Genomic DNA, 24,576 nt, shown 5'->3' with positions numbered 1-24,576 from the left:
TGATGTCTTGGATGCTGTAGCAGGTCCATTCTGGTTTTCCCGACTGTGTACTGAAAGTGTGTATTGGCAAGCAGAAGTGGATTCAAAGGAGAGGAAAAAAAACCCTGCTTACTGCATTGGAGATATTTATAAATTTAAATAAAAATAAATATGTTTTTAAACAAACTTATTCCTTTATTCAAGGCCATTAAGTAAGTGGCTGTGTTACACCCACTTATGCGACAAAGAAATAACTTCATTCATTTGCTCTAGGTGTCATTACAGCGTATCAGGCAAATAAGTATTTAGCCAAGTTTTTAATGTTCTGGTTTTACAACCCTGTGGACTGACACCTGCTATTTACCTCCAAATCAGGTATAGCACATCTATCCTTATCCTGTGTCTTAACCTGCAGAGACTCTGAGTAGTGGTGAGAAAGTGGTTCAGTCTCCATGTCTATTCAGCACATGGCATCTCTGCAGAAAGAGTGCTAATGAATGTAATGGTGTTTCTGTGAGCTGGAAGTCTGTCCACTCGGAAGTTGGCTGGGATCACTAATATATTGCACAGAGGCAACTAATCAGTGGTCATATATTAAGGCATTCACATAACTACTGTTTTGGATCATATTCAAGCCAGAAACCTAAATGTAAAAGGTTCTATGTCTCATGGTGTTTCCTGAGCCATCCAGCATGCCTCAGGCTATTTTCTAAACCAATGCAATGTAATTTATACAGCAATGCTGATTTGAGTGTGTAAATATATATCCAAGAATGTGGAATGCGATGGTTTGTTAAAAACAAAATTAGAAAAGTCGTTACTGAGCACAGAAAAATAACACTTTCAGTGTTTAATATTTTAGTTTGTTTACTTTCCTTTTTGAAGTAGAACAACCAATTAAATCATATTTTGGACTTGGCAAGGTGAATTTTTTAAATCAGAGATGATTTAGAGTTATGTTAGCAGGAAAAAGGTTTCAAATTGTTGGGTTTTTTTAAGTTGCTTACTAAGGATATCTTGTTAAAGGAGGAAGCAAGGGACAGTTTTGTAGAGTCCTTGTGTCCCTGTATTGGGTTTGTGGTCTTGGGAGCTTATCCCACCCTTCCAAGGCCTCTGCACCTGCAGCAGTTGTCCTTCTGAACCCCTTGTAAGGGTTTGTCCCAACACAGAAACGATTAATGAAGAGGGTAGCTAGGTAGTATTTCCTATTCCACGTAATCTGTGCAGCAGTGTCAGGAGAATGATGTGGCCTTACTCCGGGGCCATGGCCTGCAACATCCCCAGTGTGGTTCTGCCCCCATGTAGATTTCTCTACAGTGTCCAAAAAAGAGAAAATGGTGCCACAGAGGTAACTGATTCTATTTCCTGCACAGATAAGGTAATATTTTCATGCAGATCAAAGAACCAGAGGTCTGGATATTATTTACATATCCTTAAAAAGTGCAATAAAGAATTAAGTATGATGAAAAGAGGTATGTTTTAAGCTCTCTGTTAAAGCTTTAATTTTGTCCAGTGGTATACTCAAAATATAATACAGTTTCATGCTAAGTTAAATTGTTTTTCAGTTTTTCATATAAAATAATTGTGTTTTAGATATTAAGAGGAATAAAGTACATGGCATTTTGCCTCTGACACGACACTGTTCTTTAACACTTAGCTGCATGAAGTATTCAATCAAAACACACTAACTATAGGAGAGGGACAACACTTTGTAAAGTTTTCCACAGGTGAAATGAATGTAAGATAGCATCTGCTATTGCATAATATCTACATAGAATTTTAAGGTGAATTTTCAGCTTTTTGTTCTGTGTTAAGCTACACATGATCATAATGCATGACAGCTAACATCATTTCATGAATAATAATAAACCTTCTTCATTAATATCTCTATCTTGAAAGGAAGTAGGTAATTTCAGGTATTGGAGGTACCTTTTAGGGCCTGATCCTGCTCCAGCTGAAGTCAAAGACAGAACTTTCATTGACTTCTATAGGTGGAAAATTGATCCCAAGCATCACATATGCAATACTGTTGGCATATAACAGCCATTACTGCCAGTGTGTTATGCACACCCAATTCTCCACATGCCAGGGAGAAAGTTTACCCATAAGAATACATCTTTCTTGCTAACACTGAAATGAACTGTTACTTTAGGGAAGAGCTGCTTTTACGCTGTCATTTTCAATAGAGTTAAACAACATGAGGTTTAGTATTGGTCACAGACCAATGATCTGTAAACCAACTCTGCACTGTCACATTGATTTCAACTAAAAGATTTTTGAGAAATTTCCATGTATGTAACTCCATGGGCGGAGGGGAAGGGGGAAAATAAGTAATTCAAAATGTTTTGTAGTATGTTAAAGAGGAATGAAGCCTATTGTTTATTCTATTCCCCCTTTTGCTGTGCTTTTGAAGCTGCTTGTTAATTGTATAATTAAGAAAGAGAAATTAACTCTGTTAGTAGCCTGGTGTGGATTATGTGAAAATGTTCCATGGTGCTGTAATGAACTACAACTGTGTATATAAACCTGATAGATTAGTTATGAGAATGAGTAGTCTGATTACAAACTATTAGTCTGGGATATTGCTTTAATTGAATTAGAATAATTATATATATTCTTTAGAGAGGAATAGCATAGTTTCAAGAAAATGCAAAAGGAAGATTTGTCTGCATTCCTGAAGGTAATCCTAACTCAGGCTGCTTACTGTCTATTAATATTAATGAAGAAAAAAGAATTGTGACAAGAAAGCAGTGGGAGTCCAGACGTTTCTTTAAGCACAAATTTATACACACTTTAGTGTACACATAAGAAGGGGGAAGATCAGGAAATTGCAAATATTTTGTAATAAGCTATTTTCTCTTGCCAGGTTCATTTCATTTTAGTTTCAATAATTTTCCTTTCCTGTCTCCCTCATATTTTCTTTAAGGCCTCATTCGATTACAAGAGCTCATTAAGGCTCCATCGCGGTACAACTTGAGACTAAAAATCCGTCAGTTACCAGCTGACACAAAGGATGCTAAGCCTTTACTAAAGGAGATGAAAAGAGGCAAGGAGTTCCATGTGATCTTTGACTGCAGTCATGAAATGGCAGCAGGCATTTTAAAACAGGTAATCATTACATCACTTCAGATGGCCTAGTATATTTCCTAATAAATAACAGGAACACCTAGTCTCAACTGATTTTAAAATTGTGTGTCAATTTTACTGAGCTCTTTCTACTGGAAAATCAAGCAAGTCCTCCTGAGCTAATGTTATCTGAAATTATAATGATAGGCACTTTTCTTTTATTTGGTTGGGATGGAGCAAGAGCTTTATTTACAAGTCTCTGGAGGCAAATGTTACCTGGAAAAATCTTTTATATTATCTTGTAATGATGAATGTCCTGTTGGTTTTACACTCATAGACTGGCACTCTGAACAGAAAGCAAATTTAGAATGTTTGTTTAGTGTTGTTCTGCACAATGAACAATTTTGATTCAGACTTCTAATTTTAGTATATTCCATAATCAAATGAATAGGATTCCAATAGTGTGTTTCAATAATAGAAAACTCAACCTTGCATTGATTTGACAAACCACTTGAGTATGTTCGTAAATTAAATCTCTCTTTTTCCTTACCAGAAGAGCACACTAATATGTTCCGCTGAGAAAATTACTCATACTGTCAATCCCCTTGAGTATTTTCTTACGGGACCAAATTCTCTCTGCCCTTCTGCCATCAGTGCAGAGGACTCTGAACATAGTCAAACTGCTGCATTTCCATTGTGTGCAGGTGGGAAGGCAAGGAGCATATGGCAGAATTCACAAGAGCCTGCCCAAACTTTCTGCCCCAGCTGTATGCTACACAGTTGTACTCCACTTCTTTAGGGATCCTCCAACTTCTTTAGGGAGAGGGCCAGGGAAGTGGGTACTAGTTATCCTCCTTCCCTGTCTAAGGTGATGCAGCACATTCAGGATGTATGGTAGCACTGAGGGTTCAGTAGTGGTCTCTGAGCAGCTCCATTGCTGCTCTATAGTTTTGGTGAATGAGGATTCCCAATGCACACAGGCACTCCTTAGCTGTACCCAGTGGTGAGGTTTCACCACTTAGCGAGAAAATGAGGTAATGCTTATAATTTGATCATATTAATGAGCTTGAAGTAAAAAACTGGAATTGTAAAAAAACAGCTGAAACAAAAAGAAAAATCCTACACTATTAATTCACAGTTTTCAATAGCAACTTTAATGCACATTTATTTTTACCCCATCTACATTAATAAAAATTAGAACTGGTTAGGAATTTTCCTACATAATATTTGTGTGTCGAAAAATGCCAATTTGTCAAACCCGAAACTGTGATAAAGGGTCAGTTTAGAAGTATCTTCTCATCTGAAAAAAATGGAAAAATAGTTTTTAATTTGTTGAAATATCCCATCTTGACACTTTTTAAAAATGACAGGTTTTGAGTTTTGGTTCAAAATGACTTTTCAAAATTATAGTTAATACACCCACACCCACCCACCACCCACCCACCCACACAAATAAAATAAAAAAGTCAGAATAAAAATGAAACATTTTGAAATTATCCATATAAAAGGTTTCAGTTGACCTGACCCACAATTATTTTTGGATTATTGGTTCATGAAAATTTTCAGTTTTTGAGTTTTTATCACAATTTGGGAATGGAAAAAAAATTGAAACCTTGAAAACTCCTGTGGGATACAAAAACTATTTCCCACCCTCCTCTAATAAAAATACATGCATTTGTCTGGATAGAAAATAAAAATTCATCTAGGGTAGGTTTTTGTATTCAGCTAATTATAACTACCGTATCTCATATTTTAGGGAAATATGGTATAGCATGTTAACGAATCGATGCTATATGCTAGAAAAACCCGTGCACATACAGATCTTTCTTTATCTTGACTTCGTTCAAATGCCTTTTATGATTCTCAGTAATGTGGCACTTTGTTCTACTATTGAAAGAAACACTTTTGCCCTTATTTTCTTCTATGTGCAAGCCACTCTCCTATTGGCAGTCTAGCTAAAATCATGTTTAATTATTCACAGACCATACAGATTTAAGTAGAAAATATATATTAATGCTAGTTGAAAGCCAATAACTTTAACAATAAATACATCAAGTTGCATTATTGATGATGCACCTGATAGTTCCTACGTGAAAAGCAAACTGGACTTTTCACAGTATCCTGTTTCAGCAAAAATATATGTGTGCTAGAGGGGAATAGGGAAAAAAATGAATCAAAACAAAAAAGAAAACAAACAAACAAAAATCTGGCCTGTACATTTTATGAGGTGTATCTTCATTCTATCCCCTGTCTTCTCACTAACTTATTAGAGGAGAGGATTTATCACACATAAGCTTCCCATTCCAAACTATTTTAATAAAATTTAAACAGTGTAAGCAAGCTACTGAGAGTGTGACTCTGCTCAGAATATGCAGTAGGAATTCTTTCATAAGAATTCAGGTTTTACATTTAAAAGTTTGCTACTTTTTAGAGTTTTCCATTCCCCTCACTTTTGACAATTAAGGAGAAAGTCAGCTTAAACCATTAACTTCATGCACTATTGATCCTTTAAACAGCTGACCTTAGTATTTTGCCAAGAGTGAGGCTCTGCTCTGAAAATTGACTGTGTAAAAATGGTATTGTGGGTTTGCATATTTATTGTCCCTCGGTGACTCCTTGCCAAATACATTCTGGTTACATGTAAACACACATACACACATACATGTTTTTTAAAAGATGCTCTTGCTAAATGCCAGACAAGCAATATCATTTTCCACTGTGACATTCAAGGTGGGTTTTCAGGCCAATGGCAGGCAAGAAGGTGGTAGGGAAGACCATCTCTTCTTATTGTCTCCCCTGTAGCTCCCAGAGCCCTCAGAAGCCACATCCTCTCTGTGAGCAGGAAGTTCTTCGCAGCAGCAGCTCAGAAGTGGCCCCATTGGCTGATGCAGGGGGATAGAAGAGAGAGTAGTTCTGGCTGCTTCCCTGCTGGGAAATAGGCAGCTCAGGCACCCTGCAACAGGGAATAAAATAGGATTTCTATTGACTCTGCCTGCACTTGGGCAGGTAGCATCTTCTTCCCTCCCAACACACAACGACATTTCCTGGCATTGGGGAGGAAGGAGATTTGTCCTAAGCTTAAGCCTTTGTGGGGCAGAGACATTAGAACCTGCATATATACTGGATGTGGCAGGGGTACTGGAACAATTTGTATAGTGGGGGTGCAGAGAGCCCCCATGTATATAATGGAAACCACTTCAAGCTAGGGGGTGCTGCAGCACCCCTTATACTCCTAGTTCTAGCACCTTGTTAACATAGGTTCATTTTTCCCTTGGGAGGAGAGGTTGAAAGGGAAGTTAATTGTTCGGGCTATATAATGGATTCAAAAGTCTGGGGAGGTAGAGAGTTTATACTAAGGCCAAGAAGAGAACTGTGGATGGGTTTGGACAAAGAAAGAATTGAGAGTGGAGATGGGGAAGAGAATGGATAGGAAACAAAATGAAAGGACCGTGGGGCTAGAGAAGAGAAATAAATACAAAGAGGCATAAGGAAGCCCCAACATTGTGAAAAAGAATGAAAAAGATGAAGGAAACTTTGTGAAAGAAATTGGAATACAAAGAAAGGAGTAGGAGCAGGGAGACAATGTGGAGATGGAGTGAACAGAATGGCGGAGAATAAACAAGGGAGCCAGCAGAAATAGTGTAGCATGGAGGCGGTGAGGAAAGAAAACTCTGATCGAGGGCTTGTGGGAGATGAGGGGAGAAAGAAGTGCACTCATAAGAGGAAACGTGAGGAAGACAGAAAACTGGGAAGGGAGAGAGTTAGTGTCTCCCTTCCCCCATGCCCTCCGTACCTGGAAGACATGGGGGCCAGAGACAGAAGGTAGTGGAGTGAAGAAAGAAGATAAAAAAAAGAGAGAGAGAGAACATGGCAAAATATAAAACACGATGTGTAGGACACTTTTCTGTGAGGAATTTGAAAAAACTGCAAGACCTGATTGTGGGCAGGGCAGTCTAATGGCTTTACATTACATACAGGAAAGAAGGCATCCTGGCTTTATGTTAAAAAAATTGAAGCATTACCGAAACATATAAATCAGTGCTGACACTGTTTTAGTTTCAGAGTTTGTGTGAGTGTGTTGTTGATGGGAATGGTATGTGTATTTTTGGAGCCCAGGGCTTTTGGTATTTTAACACAATATAACTTGCCACTGGTGAATTATACGAGAATTCTAAATAAATTGTGGGTAGACAATCTTTTGTGTATTTAGTTTATTTTTTGGCCTAAATTTCTTGTCTAAAATCTTCTAAAATCCAGGAAATAACACCTGATATGTCACAGTTTCCCAGGACACTGAATCCCCATTCAAACTTGTAGACTCCTAACTCCCCCCCACCCATAACTACAGTCTTGTTGCGTCTTGCCTTCTCATGCAGCATCACAAGCAGCAAAGCTTCTGGAGGACAAACTAGGATCTCACTTATATATCTGCAAATTTAATTGTTTCCAAATTCTGTTCACAGTGACTCCTGTGTAGTCCTCTTGTCATCAGTGTTCGAACTGATGTAATTGACAAAAGAATGCTGTTGATTCAAAAAGAAACAGAATCCAAATTCTTATCCCATAGCTATGCTATCTTTTCAGTGCTAAAAAAGTAACTAAAAGTTTAAGTTACTAAAATGATTGGCTATAAATCTTAATATGCAAAGGAGGCTGTTCTGCGGAGTGCTTTTTGGATTGGAACTGCCCTTTAAGGTAGAAGAATAATGAATTACAATGAGGAGAGAGCCCCAGCCCACTGCTTTAAAACTGTATTTAAGAATTCTTGCCCTTATTTTGCCAACAAAAATATATAAGAAATTGAAAATACACAGCTGAGCTGAAATTATTCGGTGTTGTGCTTTTAGGAAGGCAGGAAGACATACTTGTTAGTTTTCTGTACTTTTTGAATAATGGTACCGATATTTAATGTGCTCCATTAATGCTAAAGAAATATGGTAAAAGTGCCCAAAGTTGGATCTATTGATTGATATACAGACAGACAGATCAACATTCTACTTATTTTGCTAACACTAGCTTTTAATTGAGTAATATTGTTAATCAAATTAGAATTGTGTTTCTCCTTAGGTTATTATTTAGTGGAGACATTATAAATAGAATGAAGTAAAATATTCTTAGTTCAGATTTTGTATGGCAAGTTAATGCTCCCATTAATATGTAAAACTATAAGCCTCTTTCACAATTACTGCTCTAAACATTATAGTAATAATCTTTCTATCAGAAGATCTGGTTCATAAATTCCTTTAATAGTCAGTAATCTGTTCTAACTATTAAGAAATGATTTGCTTGACCTAATTTTAGTATAATTCCTACCTTATAGCCTGTTCCCAATAGTGTTCCACTTTTGCTTTTTAATATGCTGTAAAGGTGCAATTAAAAATGTTATGTGACCTCAGAAATATTAAAATTTTGTTTATTTTTTTAGGCTTTAGCTATGGGAATGATGACAGAATACTATCATTATATCTTTACCACATTGGTAAGTAGCTTATAAAAAACATGCTAATGACATCGACCAAAGGCCTTAGCCATCTTAATTGCATTACTTGACAAATGAAAGAGATCTCTCAGGAATGGTGTATGAGTATGGGATGTTTTCTCGATTAAGTTTTGTTATGTCCAATGAAAACTCATGAGGCTATATTAATAAATGTTCATCACTGTACACTGATAGACCTGAGAAAATTATTTAGTAAAATTAGAGATGTTAATTTTTGAGTAGAGCTGAGAGCATAATCAATCCACAATAAATAATTATTCTATGAGTCCTGTCCTTTTTCTCCTTACTGTTTTTTCCATGAACAAGTTGTAAAATTCTCAGAGATATTCATTATTCCAAGTTAGTTATTAATTCCTTCAGCAAACAATTCTTGGTCCACAGATGAGTCCTAAATAATTCATTGTGAATAATTGCAACCCACAATTTAAAATTTCCTGTGTGGCATTGTTTCTTTTCCTTTATGTAAATACCAACTTGGGAGGAATGTAGAGTTCTGGAATTAAATATGCAACACAAAAATCAACTTTGATGAATATTGGAGCATTCATGCTGAAAATTCGGTGCTAAACTCAAGAACTGGAAACGCTGAATCTAAATATGCTTTCAAATGTAAACAAATATTCATGTGACAATCTTTTTCACAATTCACTCAGCTCTACTCTCAAGCAATGTGTTCTTGCCTTACTTCGGAGCTATATATGAGAAGGCTATCAGGGAAGAATTTAGAAGTATTTTAAATTCCACCCTGAGAAATGGGAAAACATTAGGAAAAATCAAATTATATACATTCTTTTATCTTACTCCAATTATGGCTCAAATGGGCACATTTAGTCCTCAGTTCAGCAAGGTTCTTGATTGTGTGTGTCATTTTAAGCATGCAGGTGTTCCCACTTCAGTGGGTCTACGTAATGTGTTTAAAATGAGGCATGTGCTCAAGTACCTTGCTGAAATGAGACCTTTATGTGAACTCAATGAACAGTCATCACTGAATCACAGTATAGAGATTGCAAAACATGGAAAACAGCAGCACTGGAATAGCCTGAGTACTGGCCTTTAATGAAATAACTCTTAAAGATGAACCTCATTAGGTTAGTAAAAGCAGAGATCTTACATAACCATAACTTTTCTTTGGAAAAGTTAATGATAGAACGCTTAGGGCCTTTGTGGAACTCAGAGATGCTGGAACTGCACACAGTTTATAATTCACCTTGTCAGAGATCTCAGACTGACTAAATGATTCCAGACTTCTCAGTTTTAATTTTGTATATTGTATTTTCATTTGGTTCATTGGTGAGAATTGCTGGTTTGAGCGACTTGAGCTTTCTATCTCATTGTATTTGGTTCTTTGCTATATATTTTAGAATGGACTTTTTACTAAATTTTAAAATCAGGATTTTGCTGTAATTAAATATTTCCATTTGCTTCTTGGAACACTAGTTTCTTTAGTTTAGTGAAGGACCAGCTTGAATCAGTGACAGCAAAGGATAATTTGGCATACGCTAGCAGATGATGGATTTTGATGTTGCAGTGGAGCTCTGTAACTTGCAACAGAGTTTCAACTGCTTTGATTTATTAATTGCTTCTTACCTGACACAGTGAAAGTCCTGTCAAATAAATTTTCCAATCACAGCATTTAAAGCAGTCTTCAGAACTGTATTCTCCAGTGATTGATTCAGGGGCCTAATGCACTAGCTCATTAATACACTGAGCTGTTGTGTATATTTATTATACTTTCTATAAACATGAATGTGTTTGGATTAAATAATTAGTTATGATGTTGGTTTTTTTGTGTGCAGATGTTTGAAAGCATCTGAAATTTGAAGGGAAAGAAATCCTGTAAGAGTACAGTATTACTGCAATATAGTTCTCATTACTTTTAGCTATTCTGTTAAAATGTACAATGTCTTTAGAATAAGGACACAAGTATGGAGATTTGTAAATAGATGTCAAACTGCAGGCACATTCTGAATTCCTACATATCCAGCACTTAATTTGTGATGAGCGAAGTGCTGGGGCTGAAGCAATTAGGTGCTGAACCTCAAGCAATTTTTTATATTCATAACTGATGCAGCAAGACCAGAGGTGCTGGGGCTATGAACTGCCAAGCCTATAGATGCTGGGACTCAGCCCAAGTAAGTCTTGGCACAAATTAAGCACTGTACATATCCTATATATTGTATATGAAAAATAATACCATAAGCCCTAATTGGAATCTGGAAAGATAACTATCTTTGAGATTAGGTGTGAGTTCTAATGTTAACAATGACCAATTCATCATATACTGCTTTCCCAGTTATTGCTCTCCTGTCTCTTCAATGGGTAAATAAATGCATTCTGATAAATATCAGCCCTAACATTACAATTTTACAGAAAACTAGAGTATATTAAATGGTCAATTTGAAAAAAGGAGATGAAATACAAACACTGTAGGTTGAAATGTATGGAGGATGCAGTGTTTGTCAAAACATAATGTGGTGCGGGACTGCTAAATAAGGGTCTGTATCACCTTCACTAAACACATTACTAAGGAAATCGGAAAAAAGATCAGTCTTGGTGCAGCCTGCTATGTAGTACTGAAGCACTTTCTCCTGGTTGAAGCTCTGCTTACTGAGTCATAAAAGTTCTATTTTTCATGAACTTCATATTTAAGCCCCAACATCCAACTGCAAATGTCTTAATTTAATAATGAGCTTTTAACATTTATTCTGTTTTTGAGACAATGGAGACTAATTCTCTACAAGGTGTTCTGTAGCTCATTAAGGTAAAACAATGTTACAGATGATAGAGCAAGATAAAAACTGGAAGAGTGGATAATGCTTAGCAGAGAGAAATAATCTGAAGAGAGTGCAGGGAATCTGTCATTTTATTTTAGTTTGTCATTTAAATTCAGTATCCGAATTATAGAAAAAAGGATTATTAAATTAGCAAATAATATTCAAGTTTGATTAAGTTTTACAGAGTATTTGTAACTAGAAATTTCAGCCGCTGGGCTTAATTTTTTCCTAATGTGCTTTGTTTATGACTGTGGGAAAAGTTCTTTCCTCTGTACATACAGGGAACTCCCAATAGCATCAGTTGGAGTTATGTGTGTATAAGATGGAGGAAATAGACCTCAACCAAGCCTGTACATGGAATATACAGCACTTTGTAGCATGTACAATACTGTTGATCATGGCACATCACAGTGCTTATCTCCATGGAGGTGGTTAAATGCCTGAATTAAGAAATGACATATATAAAGCACTTATGTGACAAACGTGTCTTTCAGGACCTTTTTGCTCTTGATGTGGAACCTTACCGGTATAGTGGCGTTAACATGACTGGATTCAGAATCTTAAACACAGAGAACAGCCAGGTGGCCTCCATCATTGAAAAGTGGTCCATGGAACGATTGCAAGCGCCTCCTAAACCTGATTCAGGTTTGCTGGATGGATTTATGACGGTATGAATACCAATTTATAGATTAGTTTGTGCATGCCTGTCTAATTACAAAACCCTTGGAATTGCAACCTGCAGTCCAATCACTCAGTTGTTCTAAAGTCATGGGACCAAATTTCATTTGAATTATTGCCTATAGATTAGTCAATAGTTGCATTCACAATTGATAGACTAAAAATGTGACTTAGTACTGGACAGCCATACTAATTTTACCTAAAACAAAATACCATATTTATATTTACTTGCAAACTAATTTCTAAAAAGTGACTGTTATTGTTGCTTCTTTTTGTATCTTTTGAACTATGTTCTTTACTTACTTTCATTTAAAGGTGGAGATATTCTAGATTATGCTAATTCCAGAGCCATTTGGTCATAGCACAGAGAAATATTTGTCTGGTTACAATGTATTTCTTTAAAATGTGATTATGTAATTTAACACCAAAATGTCACCTTTATAATAAAAAAAATAGTTTGTTTTCTCAAGTCAAGTTAACATATCACTAAATAAGAAAGTTTTTTGGCCTATTTTAGAAATCTCTTGCCCTATAGATTTCTGATTATTGGAAATCCAATAATAGCATTCCTAGGATACGTTAATACTTTGCACAGGGAGCGCCCTTCCTCCAATGATCTCCATGTGTTTTATAAACATTATTTATTCTTCACACTGTTCTTGTGTGGTGGTTATTATACCTATCTCACAGATGAACAAAGTGAGGCTGAAATGAACACCCATGTTTTCAAATGTATGAGCAGCACCCGATGCATACTGAAGAGTTACACACTCATATTTATGCAGAACCCACAGAATATATAGCTTGTGGGATTGCCCAATAAGGACTGTTAAGGAGGAAGTTTGATTCCTTGTTCAAAATGGCCTTTTATATTTGCATATGCATAGTAATGTTTTAGAATATAATCATGTGTGGTTTAATAGTAGGTATTAATTGATCTGGCATGTAGGATAACATCATTTAGTTTGTGAAAAAGAAATATGATGATGATATCTTGGCCCCCATTGAAGTCTTTGGGAGTCTTGCCATTAACTTCAGTGGGGCCTATGTGATTTTTCCTTATGTTTATAAAAATATTATCCATATATTATGTTCTTGTCCAGAGCCACACATACCGATGGTGCTCTAAAAATTAACAATAGTGGGTTTTAGAGATGTTTTAAAAATATGTAATATTTAAAGGTGCCATTAAAGTTAATTACATCATAAAGGTTTTTATAGTAAGAAGTGTATTTAAACTCCATGCACTGTAGTTACTCATTCAGAAGTTTTGCTAGAAGTCTCTGGAAACTATAGAACTGATTATCTTACCCCAATTTTAGATCAGTGTTACTCCATTAGCATACATTGACTTGCACCTGACTTACACTGATGTGAGTGAAGTCAGCTCAGGCTTTATCATTATAAGTACCCATCCAAAGTATAGAGCTTTTATGAGAGATGTCTCTTCACTAATCCTATAGGAAACATTTAACATACTGTGGCTTTTCCCCAACAACGGTATTGAGCAATTGTCACATCTAGGTCAACAGGCAAAAGATGGTGTCAGCCACCCCCATGGCACCATCTCCTTCTTCCAGAGATATTTCAGAAGAAACTCCTTGGCTCTGAAGTTCCACATGTTGTGAGGCAGATCAAGGGCAGGAACATGTATTGTTCCTTCCCAGGACATTGAGTAGGAACTGCATTAAAAAGATAATACACCCCCAGGCTGTGTTACCTCTTCTGTTTCCCTCCCTCTCCAACCCTCTGCATAGTGTAATCCCCTTCATTAGAGGTTCCAGGGACAGACAATGGTAGAGGAGATCCTATCATCATAGGTCCAGTGCACTTCCAGGGACAGCTATGTTAACCATGGAACCAGTGCTCAGCACTGAGCTTGAAAGTGGATCAACACAGAGTAGAAACCAGAAGTTAAATCCTGGTCCCACTAAATAGAAGATATTACAGGAAATTGCGGGGGGTATCTCACAGAGTTTTTATTCATCTGGTTCCTGCACCCCAAGTTTTGCTGTGAAAGAGGATGATATAACTAATTATAATTATACTTAATTTTTAAAAAGGCCTACTTTTAAATGGTAGATAACCAAAAAGATGTTTTCCTGTTTAAAAAAATCCCAACAACCCTGTTGTTTTCCACTCCTACTATTATTGATTTTTATTATTGATTGTATTATAATAGTTTGAATGTTTCAATTTGTTGACAAAAAAGTTGAAAGCCCCACAAGTGTCACATTGGTTGGAAATCAGGAGTCCTTACTTTATGCCTTCAGTCTAATATTATACACAATTTTTGACAAAGATAGAACTTTTATAAAACTGTGCTGACAGAGCTTCACCTCTTCTGCTTTTATCAGATATTGCATTAATATTTAATTTGAAAAATATCAAATTCTATATCCTTTGCTGAATATTCCTATCTTTCTCTCTCTCTCTCAATGAGCCACACAAGTCTAGGTAGTTTTTTGAACTCTCTTTTTATGCCAGTGGAGATTATTAATATGTATTAAGGATTTTACATATACTGAATATTAAACCACAATCAATGGATAATGTAAACAGTTAAACATTTTTCAAGTGTATCAACCTGGTCCCTCTTAAGCAGAGCTATGATATGTTAAATATCAACACAGCTGGGATAGCTAGAGAGAGAGGAAAATTACATCCTTCCATGTACTTGCACTTTGTTTGTTATTAGTGTACCACATTTCTTAATTGGAAACAGTGATTTCAAAAAAGTTTTTAATTAGATTTCATTTATTAAGTATTTTGAGTGTATTGCAACTTCTAAGTATTATCATGTATGATGGTGTCTATAAAAGTATATTGTTTGTCCACTTATATTTGTAAATAACAAATGAAACTTAAGTGGCCTTAGAAATAGGCGTAAAGCAGAATTTAAGATTTTGAATCTCTTCTCACCTGTTTTGACTATACTTTATGTCCCCTTTGAGAGAGATCAAAGAAATAATGGGCTTCTGGTTACTAGACAAATAACTATTACTGGCAATGGCACCATTCCCATTTGTCAATACACGGGACCACAGTGCTTATACATCTCATGTTCTTTCTTTTTCATGATGTTATAAAGAAATAGGAACCTCAGCAAAGCCTCTAGTATCTGGGACAAAGACCTATTATTGCTAGTAGTAATACAGCCATTTGTCACTATATAAACCCACAGAACTTACACATTACACCCTTACTTTATCTTCAAGATATAGAAAGAAATAGGGGGAAAGGAATTGGATTTATTTATGAACTCTCATGGCTCAGTTAACCCCTTTAATTGGCCCTAGAAGCGACCACCAGAGTCAGCCATTCATCCACACTGTAATGAATTGTTCTGTTTCTTGTGGAGGTGGATGGCACTGGTGAAAGGGCATAATTTCAAACCTTTTCATCAAATGTTTCTGATTGGCTTTAATCCTTAAGAATTTTAGTTTAGGTCTGATTAAATTAATCTCTGTTTGCTGTCAGTGGTTGAGGTGGTTGCTCTGGATTTAACAATGTGAATTGTAGATTGCCCTTTCGGTGTAAATAGTCACGAGAAGGGGCCTGAAAGGAGGGAAAATCAGTGTCCCCACATGTAGTTTCCTGCAAATCATTCAGGAGGAGGGAAGACTTGCCTCTTTCCACAGAATGTGACCCTATTCTCCCCCAGTCTCTTCAGATGCTTATGGATTACGGTCCTTTATGTGGAGGAACAGCATTTGCACCAGCCATTGGTGAATTACCTTAAATTGAGTCAAGATCCAATCTAACCAGAGGCCCACAACAAATCGAATCCACTCCCCTTTCAGCAGGAAAGAGTTTGTGACTCTTGTGCATCTCTCATTGATTATGATACATCAGTTTAGTTTATTTGAGCATATCCTCACTATTTCAGAAACATCAAACAGAAATCACCCACCCATACAGTACAACCATCTAATTCACACTTTGCTAGTCTCCATGCTTTGTAATATGGCTTCTACTAAAAACAAAACAAAACACCCAATTCTTAGCAAAAATTTAATATCAGACATGGAACTATTGTGCAGTCTCAAATTAGTATGTACTATTCTTTTTCACAAAAATACTCATGTTATCTTTAGAAGCACATTATGAAATACTCTGAAGTAATTTAGACTAAACTACAATTGTTGACTGTCTTGTTCTGAGAATAAAATCAGTCAAATAATTTTGTGATAAAGAGCAGGGAGAAGGTCTGTGTGTGGGGGGGGGAGTCCATATTGTGATAACACACAATAGGAAGCTACATTCTGTGTGCACAGTTACCAAAAACCTCATACTGCGTACAGTATGTTGCACAAACTGAGGGGTGGCTAGATGTTCTCTCTCTCTTGAGTTCTTGGTGTCAGATAATGAAACAAATATGGTGCATGTAAGTTAGGGTTGATATGGGAAAACAGAGGCCCTGTGGTATGTCTTCACTACCAGCTGGATCGGCAGGCAGCGATCAATCCAGCGGGGATTGATTTACCGCATCTAGTCTAGATGTGATAAATCGATCCCCAAGCGCTCTCCCATTGACTCCTGTACTCCAGCTCAGTGAGAGGCAGAGTCGATAAGGGAGCGGCAGCAGTCGACTCACCACAGTGAAGACACCACAGAAAGTCGATCTAAGTACATCGACTTCAGCTACATTATTCTTGTAGCTGAAGTTGCGTAACTTAGATCCACACCCCCCCTCTCTCCCGCCCAGTGTAGACCAAGCCACAGAGAACATGTGGTGTAGTGGATTGCCTGGGGAACATGTGGTGTAGTGGATTGCCTGGGGAACATGTGGTGTAGTGGATTGGGTGGGGGAGGGGACAGGAATTGAAGAAATGTGGTTGTAGCCTGGATTCTGATGCTGATTTGCTATGAGACCATGGACAAGTCATAACCACTCTGTGACAATCTGTAAAATAGAGATTTAAATACTTATTTACCTACCTCATAGAAAATCTGGGAAGATAGATTAGCTAATGTTTGTATAGTAGATAGTAAATCTAAACCACTGTATATAGTCATTGTTAACACTTAGCCTGAAGGAGCTGAGAGCACTCCTTTCCAGGGAGAACACCACTCTCCCCCATCCCATATTAGCACTACGACCCTGGGAAGAGACTGGAGGTGGGAACAGCAGTTTCTCAGCATTGAGAAGGAATGAGGAGGGTTGATGCGCCAGATGTTTTGCAGAACCATTTTCTGCAGAGAGAAGCAAATGGAAGATCAAGTAACCAAAGTAGTAACAGAGCTTTTATGCTCAGTTGGAGGGGATGGCTTAGGGCTTTAACATCAGGTATGAAATATTAGCTTCTCTGGAGCCACAGATCAAATCTACATCCTCAAAGTAGATAAAAATTAGTTCAATTTGATTTACTGTATGACTTTTTGAAACATAGGGAATGATTTTCAAAAGTGTCTAAGTGACTTAGGAGCCCAAGTCACATTTTTCAAAAGTGACACTTTAGAGACTAAGTGCCAATGACTTTCAATAATTTAGACAATTTTAAATGTTTTTACCCAGGACCTTAAAACTGAAGTCCTGTCTGATCTGTGTGGCTATTAAAAAGTTTGTGATGCATTTTGTAAGAGACAAGAGTTTCTCAGTATAACTGTATGAAGTTTCACCACTGGCGAGTGATTCATAGCAACCTATGTAGCAGATGGCTGCTGTCCTCCATTTGCTGTTCGCTGATGCTGTTGTTGCTTTTTATGTAAAATAGGTAAAGTATTAATCTGTAGATCATATCACAGTTCAAGATCTAACTAACAAAGGTCCATCTTCTGTTTATGCACTTTCATGATACCTAAGAGCATTTCCTTTGCTAACACACCCTAGTGTGCACTTGGAGAGTGCGTAGAGCTGCAGTATTTCTGTGGTGGGCCCCCGGCTGTGGAACTTGCTTCCTCTGCCAGGGCCTGAGTTTGTTGAACTTCAGAGTATGGGCCAACACACATCTTTTTGGTCAATCCTTTGTCTGATTGTAGATTATCAATGGCTTATTTATGGTTGTGTGATGGTGCTGAAGGAAGGGACTTTTGTGCTGCCTGTTGTGGACCCTTGAATGCTTTTCTGTATTTAATCAAACATATGCCCAGAGACTATAGCGATCAGTGCATAAAAATGATGAAGGAAACAAATCCAATGAGAAAATTTGTTCTGGCAACATTTCTGGTGAAACCAGAAAGTACAAGATATTTTGCAAGCAGTCCTGCTCATACTTGGTTTTCAGACCAAAGAGGTTTTAATAAAAACACCTGAAGGTCTGGAGGAATATCTAAACAAAACTTTTGGAGCTTTATGTCTCCGAAATCAGTTTTTCTTTTACTAATCCTTCATATACATTTGTTGTACAAATCTGCTTCTGCCTTTCCACTCCCAAATGAATAATTATTTATTTTAGGAACGTAACCTTTCTTGATAGCCTAACCAATATTCTCTTATCAAATATGTGCACTTTAACAATATATCATTGCAAAGGAGAACACCTCAATACAGGTGTCATAAACAGACAGTAAAGGGTTAAGAAGTTCACCTAGCCTAGCTGACACCTGACTAGAGGAACCAATGGATGGACAAGATGTTTCAAGAGGAAGGAGGGAAGTTCTTCCTTTGTTCAGCCCATTAAGTTCTGTGCCAGAGCGAAAAAGATCAAGGAATCACCCAGGGTAGTGAGTATTAGAGACGGAATGAATTATCTTATGTTTATTTCCTTTTGTGACTTTGTCTTTTTGCATTAGAGGGATAATCAGATTGGGTTTTCTTTTGTGTAACTAAGGTTTTGCCCAGGGGAACATCCTCTGTGTTTTGAATCTATCATCTGTGAGAGTAGCTTGTATGCTAATCTCTCAGAGGTATTTTTTTTACCCCTTTTCCTTAATTAAAAGTCTTCCTTTTAAGAACCTGATTTATTTTTTCCTTGTTTTATGATCCAAGGGGTTTGGATCGGTGTTCACCAGGAAATTGGTGGGGAAGTCTCTCAAGGTTACCCAGGGAAGTGTTACAGTACTTGGGAGGGAGAGATTTTGGGGGTAGGGGAGAAGAGACAGAGTTTCCCAAATGACTCATAAACAGCTGTTTTAAACTATTTGGGTGGTGGCAGCAACCAGATCTAAGCTGGTAATTAAGCTTAGGGGTTCTCATGCAGGTCCCCACATCTGTACTCTAAAGTTCAGAGTCAGGGTGAAACCTATGACAACAGGTAAGTGTCAAGTTTCTGAACTTAGTTAAATAATTTATTAGAAACTTGTAAAGCCATCAGACTTCATATTTTGTATAATTGATTAGAAAATAAATGATGCAGACAACTTAACTGGCAACATCCCTTACCTAATAAAGCTGAGGTCCTGTTCACATAGCATAGATAGGTGCTATACAAATACCCCCCTCCCTACACACATAATTATGCCAATGCACCTCAGTTCTAATCTATGACAGTTATTCTAATACTGAAGATCTCTTGAGCAGAGACTGTCTGTCATGAAATTTCACAATGGATTTTGGTGGGCACAATTGTGGCCTCAGATGAGATTATCAGATTTATTTTCACTTGTTGTCAATGCAAAATTCTGAGTTTAAAGCAATTGCCTTTGAATATCAGCATTTCCAACCATTTTCACACACTGATATCTGAGATGTCCCATTTATTTGATGTTCTATGTTGTTGTCTTGCTGGGCTCATGACCATGAGTGCCAACCTCAGGGCAGCCTGTCAAGAAGTATGAACCTATTGTATGTTCTATAGTTAGATTTCTCCAACCCAGTAACAAATGTGTACTCCTCAGTCACTGTATCAGCTTACCATGGAGTCACAGGTGGTCCCTTTGGGGCAAGCTGGACTTAATGATAGTTGGTTGCAATACACCAAATATACAAAATGTTCACGTTGCTCCCAGTCCTAAGAGAGCAGTCACTTATCCCAGGTCAACTTGTACCTTAGATCTCATACTAGAGACAATCCTATAGTAAACTATCTAAGGATTTATTAACTAAGAAAAGAAATGAGAGAGTTATTCATAGGTTAAAGAAGGAAAGCATATATACACAAATGAATTACAATCTATGGTTTTAAAAGGTGACAGAGTTGTAGTAATCTGTCAACTCTGAATGTCTTGATCCCAGGGATCTCTGCTTGTGTTTCATAGCTCTGGCCCTGTGAGTCCAAACAGCAAAAGAGATGCAACATTTTCTTATCAGCTATTTTTATTTCCTTCTTCCAGAATTCTCTTCCCTTCCCTTTTGTACAAAACCTCTTCATGTTGCGTGGGGGGCAATTAACAAACTATATGTATTGTGATGTTCCACAATGGCCCATTTAGTTTTGATTACCCTTCTTGATGGGCAGGAGATGATCCCTCCTGACTGGATTCACAATTGAAGAACAAACATTTTTAAGCAAAACTTTAATATTGCTTTACAGCATGTGATAAAGATATTATAAGTGAGATTAATGCATGTTGCAGTTTACAAGCATTTCATAAAGGCTAAACACATTGTTATATGTCCAACATTCATCTTTATCATACTAACACACAGGTGAAACAGACTGGTTTCCAGCAATGAATTTGTCAGTGATCTGCTGGGGCCTGAAGCCTTGACAAAACTAGCATCAAAGTTATGAGGAGGTGTATACCCCACACAGGCCCTGAATGGGTTACTGTGAGCCAAAGAGGCCAATTAACATACCTGGCAGCACCTGCAAGGGAGAGAAAACCAGGCTTAATTGATGATGAAGCCATCTGGGGAGGGGCTGGGTTCTGATTAAAAAGCCAGGGAATTGAAAACAGAAGGGACTGTGAGAACTCTCTGGAAATAGAGAGGTGGTGAGGAGGAAGCCTGGGGGGAGAATAAGTGCTGGGATCCTAGCCTGACCTAAGGAGGCTGGCAAGCAAGGCAAACAGCCACTGGGATGGAGCAGGCTCTGGTGGGGTGTCCTGAAAGAAGGGCAGGATTTGGATTGCCAGGAGGAGTGAGGGATGGACTAAACCATGATCTCGTCAGAGGGCTAAGTTATGGGAGGAGAGACTACCACATCCATGGAATGACTGTCCTCAGGAGGCACTGTACAGGGAGAGACCCTCTACACCACACCTGGCCATGAGGCGGAGCTCCTGCAGTGAGTGAACCCCTTCATGTGTGTACATAGGAAAACATGCATCCATGTATTAGGAACATAGGAATTGTCATACTGGATCCAACCTACCATACATCTAGTTCGGTGTCCTGTCTCTGAAAGTGTTCAGCAGCAGACATTTCACAGGAATGTATAAGAACCTCACCATAGGCAGATGTAGGATAACATGCCCCCCAAATTAGGTCTCATTCTCATCTAATTGTTAGAGATTGGCTTAGGCCCTGACATATGAGGTTTAATATCCAAAATATTTATTATGCTGGATATTATTATTATCCATGTAAATGTCCAATTCCTTTTTGAAGCATCCTAAATTCTTGCTCTCAGTGACTTCGTGTGGCAGTGTGTTTTACAGGAAGGCACACATACATGCAGACTTTTAAAAAGTAGAAATGGTCAGAAATTTTTCTGACCATTTTTTTTCCATTGCAAAACACCAATTTACCATAACTGAAACTGTTTGTGGGAAAGAGTTGGTTTTGATGGATTTCCCATTTTGGAAAAAAAGGCTTCAAATTTTTCAAAACAACCCACTTTGAAATGAAAACGTTTTAGTGTAGCATTCTTGAAGAATGCTATATTTAAGATCAATATTAAAGTATTCCCTCAGAAAATTAGGCTTGAATTCAATATATTTTCTAGGCCATATAGAAAAATGAATCATGATAATGTCAATTTGAGCTCTGTGAATATAAAGTATCTGCAGTTTTCTCTTTTTCTAAATTTTCTTGTTTAACTTTTCTATTTTTATCTTTCTCTTTCCTTTTCCTTAACTATGTGGATCTAACCTCATTTTCCAGCTCAAATTCTTTCCACAGTGAAACATGATGGTATTTCTCATCATGTGAAAACTAATCGTAATATAAATGTACAATGCCTTTAAATACTCAAGCCAAAAATGGGAAGATTTACTTCACCCTCATTTTGGGTTTAGGATGTGTGTGTGTATGTGATTTTCTTCTGTTCCACAAAGAAAGATTAGGTTTTCTGAATAAAATTTTCATTTTTTTTCAAAGCCAGTATGCTCTCTTCCTCAGACTAGGTGAACAGATCTATGGAGAGTTTCTCACAATATAGAATATCTGTAAAGAGATCTCATAATTATCAAGAGAAATTTTTAATACCATTATACATTCTCCATATCAAAAGAAATTTTTAATATTGTTATACATTCTCTGGAGTAAAAAAAATATATATAATGCATGCCCTCCATTTAGCTAACTGAACATTTGGCAGATCCAGGGGAAGTGCTGAAGTTATTAGAGCTTTGTTGTTTACCAGGAAAACAGCAGTAGAATCATGTTGGTTTGAGGAGTGCATACCTAAGCTCCCAAATACTCCTCTGTATCTCTGCACCCACAGCATAAGGGAGATCCGCCTTTGCTGCGTGTTCACTGTTTCCCTTGACCATGACAAAGCCCCCACAAAAGTGGATTAATGAAATCCAGATGCTGTAGAACACTGATAGTGTGAACCCATTGTGGACTCTTTTTCCTCTGGATATTTCTCATTCCAAATTTACATGGAAACCAGTGCTAGTTAATACACTCTGAAACGTCATTACATGAAGCTACTAAATAAAGAATAACTTTAGGGTGAGTCTCTATGAGCTGAAAAATGTGTTTTTTCAACTGAGTTAGTTTAACATAGTTGAAAAGCCCTTATAAGATGCAGGTTAACCTATGTAAAGTCAGAGTAGCTGGCCATATTGTATTTAGTGCAGGAGCCTAGGCATCAAATGCATTAGCCTGTATTGTTACAGAGATTTTAAATTGTATTAAACTAACTTAACTGAATGTGAAGATCTGGGGGATTAGAACCCCAGTCTACAGAGCCTGGGACAGATGATGTTCCCACATTACTACTGGGAGGATATGCAAAGCCTTATCCAAGAAGCTCTGTGGAGATTAGGTGCTACAGTAAGTACTGCCCATAGGTTTTCAGAGTGACAGCACTCAGCGGTCAGCTGATTGGCCCATGCTCACTATTTAACCCTGGAGGGTAGCCCAGGAAGTTGTCTAAGTAGCCATGTTATTGGTTTTCTGTGACTCAAGACCTCACCTTGCTTTCTGGTCTCCAGTCTCTGACCCCAGCCTGACTGACCCTGACTCTTGCTTATTAATCCTAGCTCTAGTGATTACTCCAATCCTTGCCACTGACTAATGCCTTGTGGCTGTCGACCTTTGGACACCAGCCCATTTGTGACCACTAGACAAAACTGCATATGCCCCAGTCCATTACACTGAGCTAACACAATTGGAAAACATGCCCTTTCTGCCTATCAGGACCTTATTGAGACTGGGAAAACCAGAGTCTGGGAAGCTCTGGTAAAACAGCTCTTGCTGTCCAGGGGCCAATGAGAGCTGGTAGATTTGAACTGCAGTAGTCTGTGGGTAAAGGGAATGGAAAGCTTGGTTTCTTCTCTTGGCATGGACAAGGAAAACAAAGACCCCACTTCCAAGAGAAGAGTAAATAAGAAAATCAGAAGATTTGCCAAGCTTGGGTCGATGTGTTGTACATACCTTTCTCCCTTCCTTTATTACAGCATTCAATCTCTTTGCCATTTCTCCTCTCTACACATCTTTGTCCCATTGCCTAGCATATGACTAGGGATCCCAGACGCTATGGTAATACAAATTAATAACAATGATAGCATCTGCATTTCTGGAATTCTGATCTGCACATTTAGGGTGAGCAGATGTCCTGATTTTATAGGGACAGTCCAGATATTTGGGGCTTTGTCTTATGTAGGTGCCTATTACCCCCCACCCCATCCCTTTTTTTCACACTTGCTGTCTGGTCACCCTATGCACATTAGTGCACTAATAATGCAATGTATATTGCTACATTATTGCTGTCTGCTGAATGGTCTCTCCATGGACTGGGGAGATTCTGTACTAACCCCAGTGTTTGGGCCATTTGTTCTGATAGTGAGACCAACCTAGGGGAGAGTTAAATCTTAGTGAGTCCAGTTCTACCTAATTCCAGGTCATAATATTTTTGTGTGGATTTATCTATTGGTTGGTTGGTTTATACATATTATATGTATAATGGGTGTATGTGTGTTTAAAATTAGGTTTGTATTCAGTTTGTTAATACACACAGTTATACAACTCTCCTACTATTTGTATCAGGGAACCATCAGTCTTGTACTACATTGTGTAAGGATCCATCGAGAGCTGGCAGAGAGAGAGTACACATTATTTAGACATAATTTTTTTGGTTGGGAAGGATATGAAACTAGAGAAAAAGATACTTAGAATGTCTGTTTTCTGAATGAGACTTTGATCTTCATATGATAATATATTATCTAAAAAGGAATAATTAAAATACTTACTATTGTCCAAATCCTGAAGTCCTCCTTAAGTGTTTATTTAAGACTTACTCTGGCATGATAGTGGATTAAAAGAGAGTCTGGAATGCCCAGAATGGATACAACTTGCAGGAACAT

General features: G+C 37.5%; 1 protein-coding gene across 6 annotated transcripts in view; it reads left to right on the top strand.

Moving 5' to 3' along the window:
- Positions 1 to 24,576, top strand: part of GRIK2 (glutamate ionotropic receptor kainate type subunit 2) — a 591,552-nt gene that overhangs the window by 209,360 nt on the left and 357,616 nt on the right. For all 6 annotated transcript variants that reach the window (XR_005596176.1, XM_039530285.1, XM_039530290.1 and 3 more), the window contains exons 6-8: positions 2,906 to 3,087; positions 8,471 to 8,524; positions 11,814 to 11,987. Coding sequence is in view for 5 of the 6 variants with exons in the window: in XM_039530285.1 (XP_039386219.1) it covers positions 2,906 to 3,087; positions 8,471 to 8,524; positions 11,814 to 11,987 (410 nt within the window). In the remaining variant the exon portion in view is untranslated. The remainder of the gene's footprint in view (positions 1 to 2,905; positions 3,088 to 8,470; positions 8,525 to 11,813; positions 11,988 to 24,576) is intronic.

The sequence above is a fragment of the Mauremys reevesii genome, linkage group 3, assembly GCF_016161935.1.
Source record: "Mauremys reevesii isolate NIE-2019 linkage group 3, ASM1616193v1, whole genome shotgun sequence".
In the NCBI taxonomy this organism is placed as follows: Eukaryota; Metazoa; Chordata; order Testudines; family Geoemydidae; genus Mauremys; species Mauremys reevesii.
Note: the sequence above shows the minus strand (reverse complement) of the source record. Positions and strands in the feature narration are given on the sequence as shown.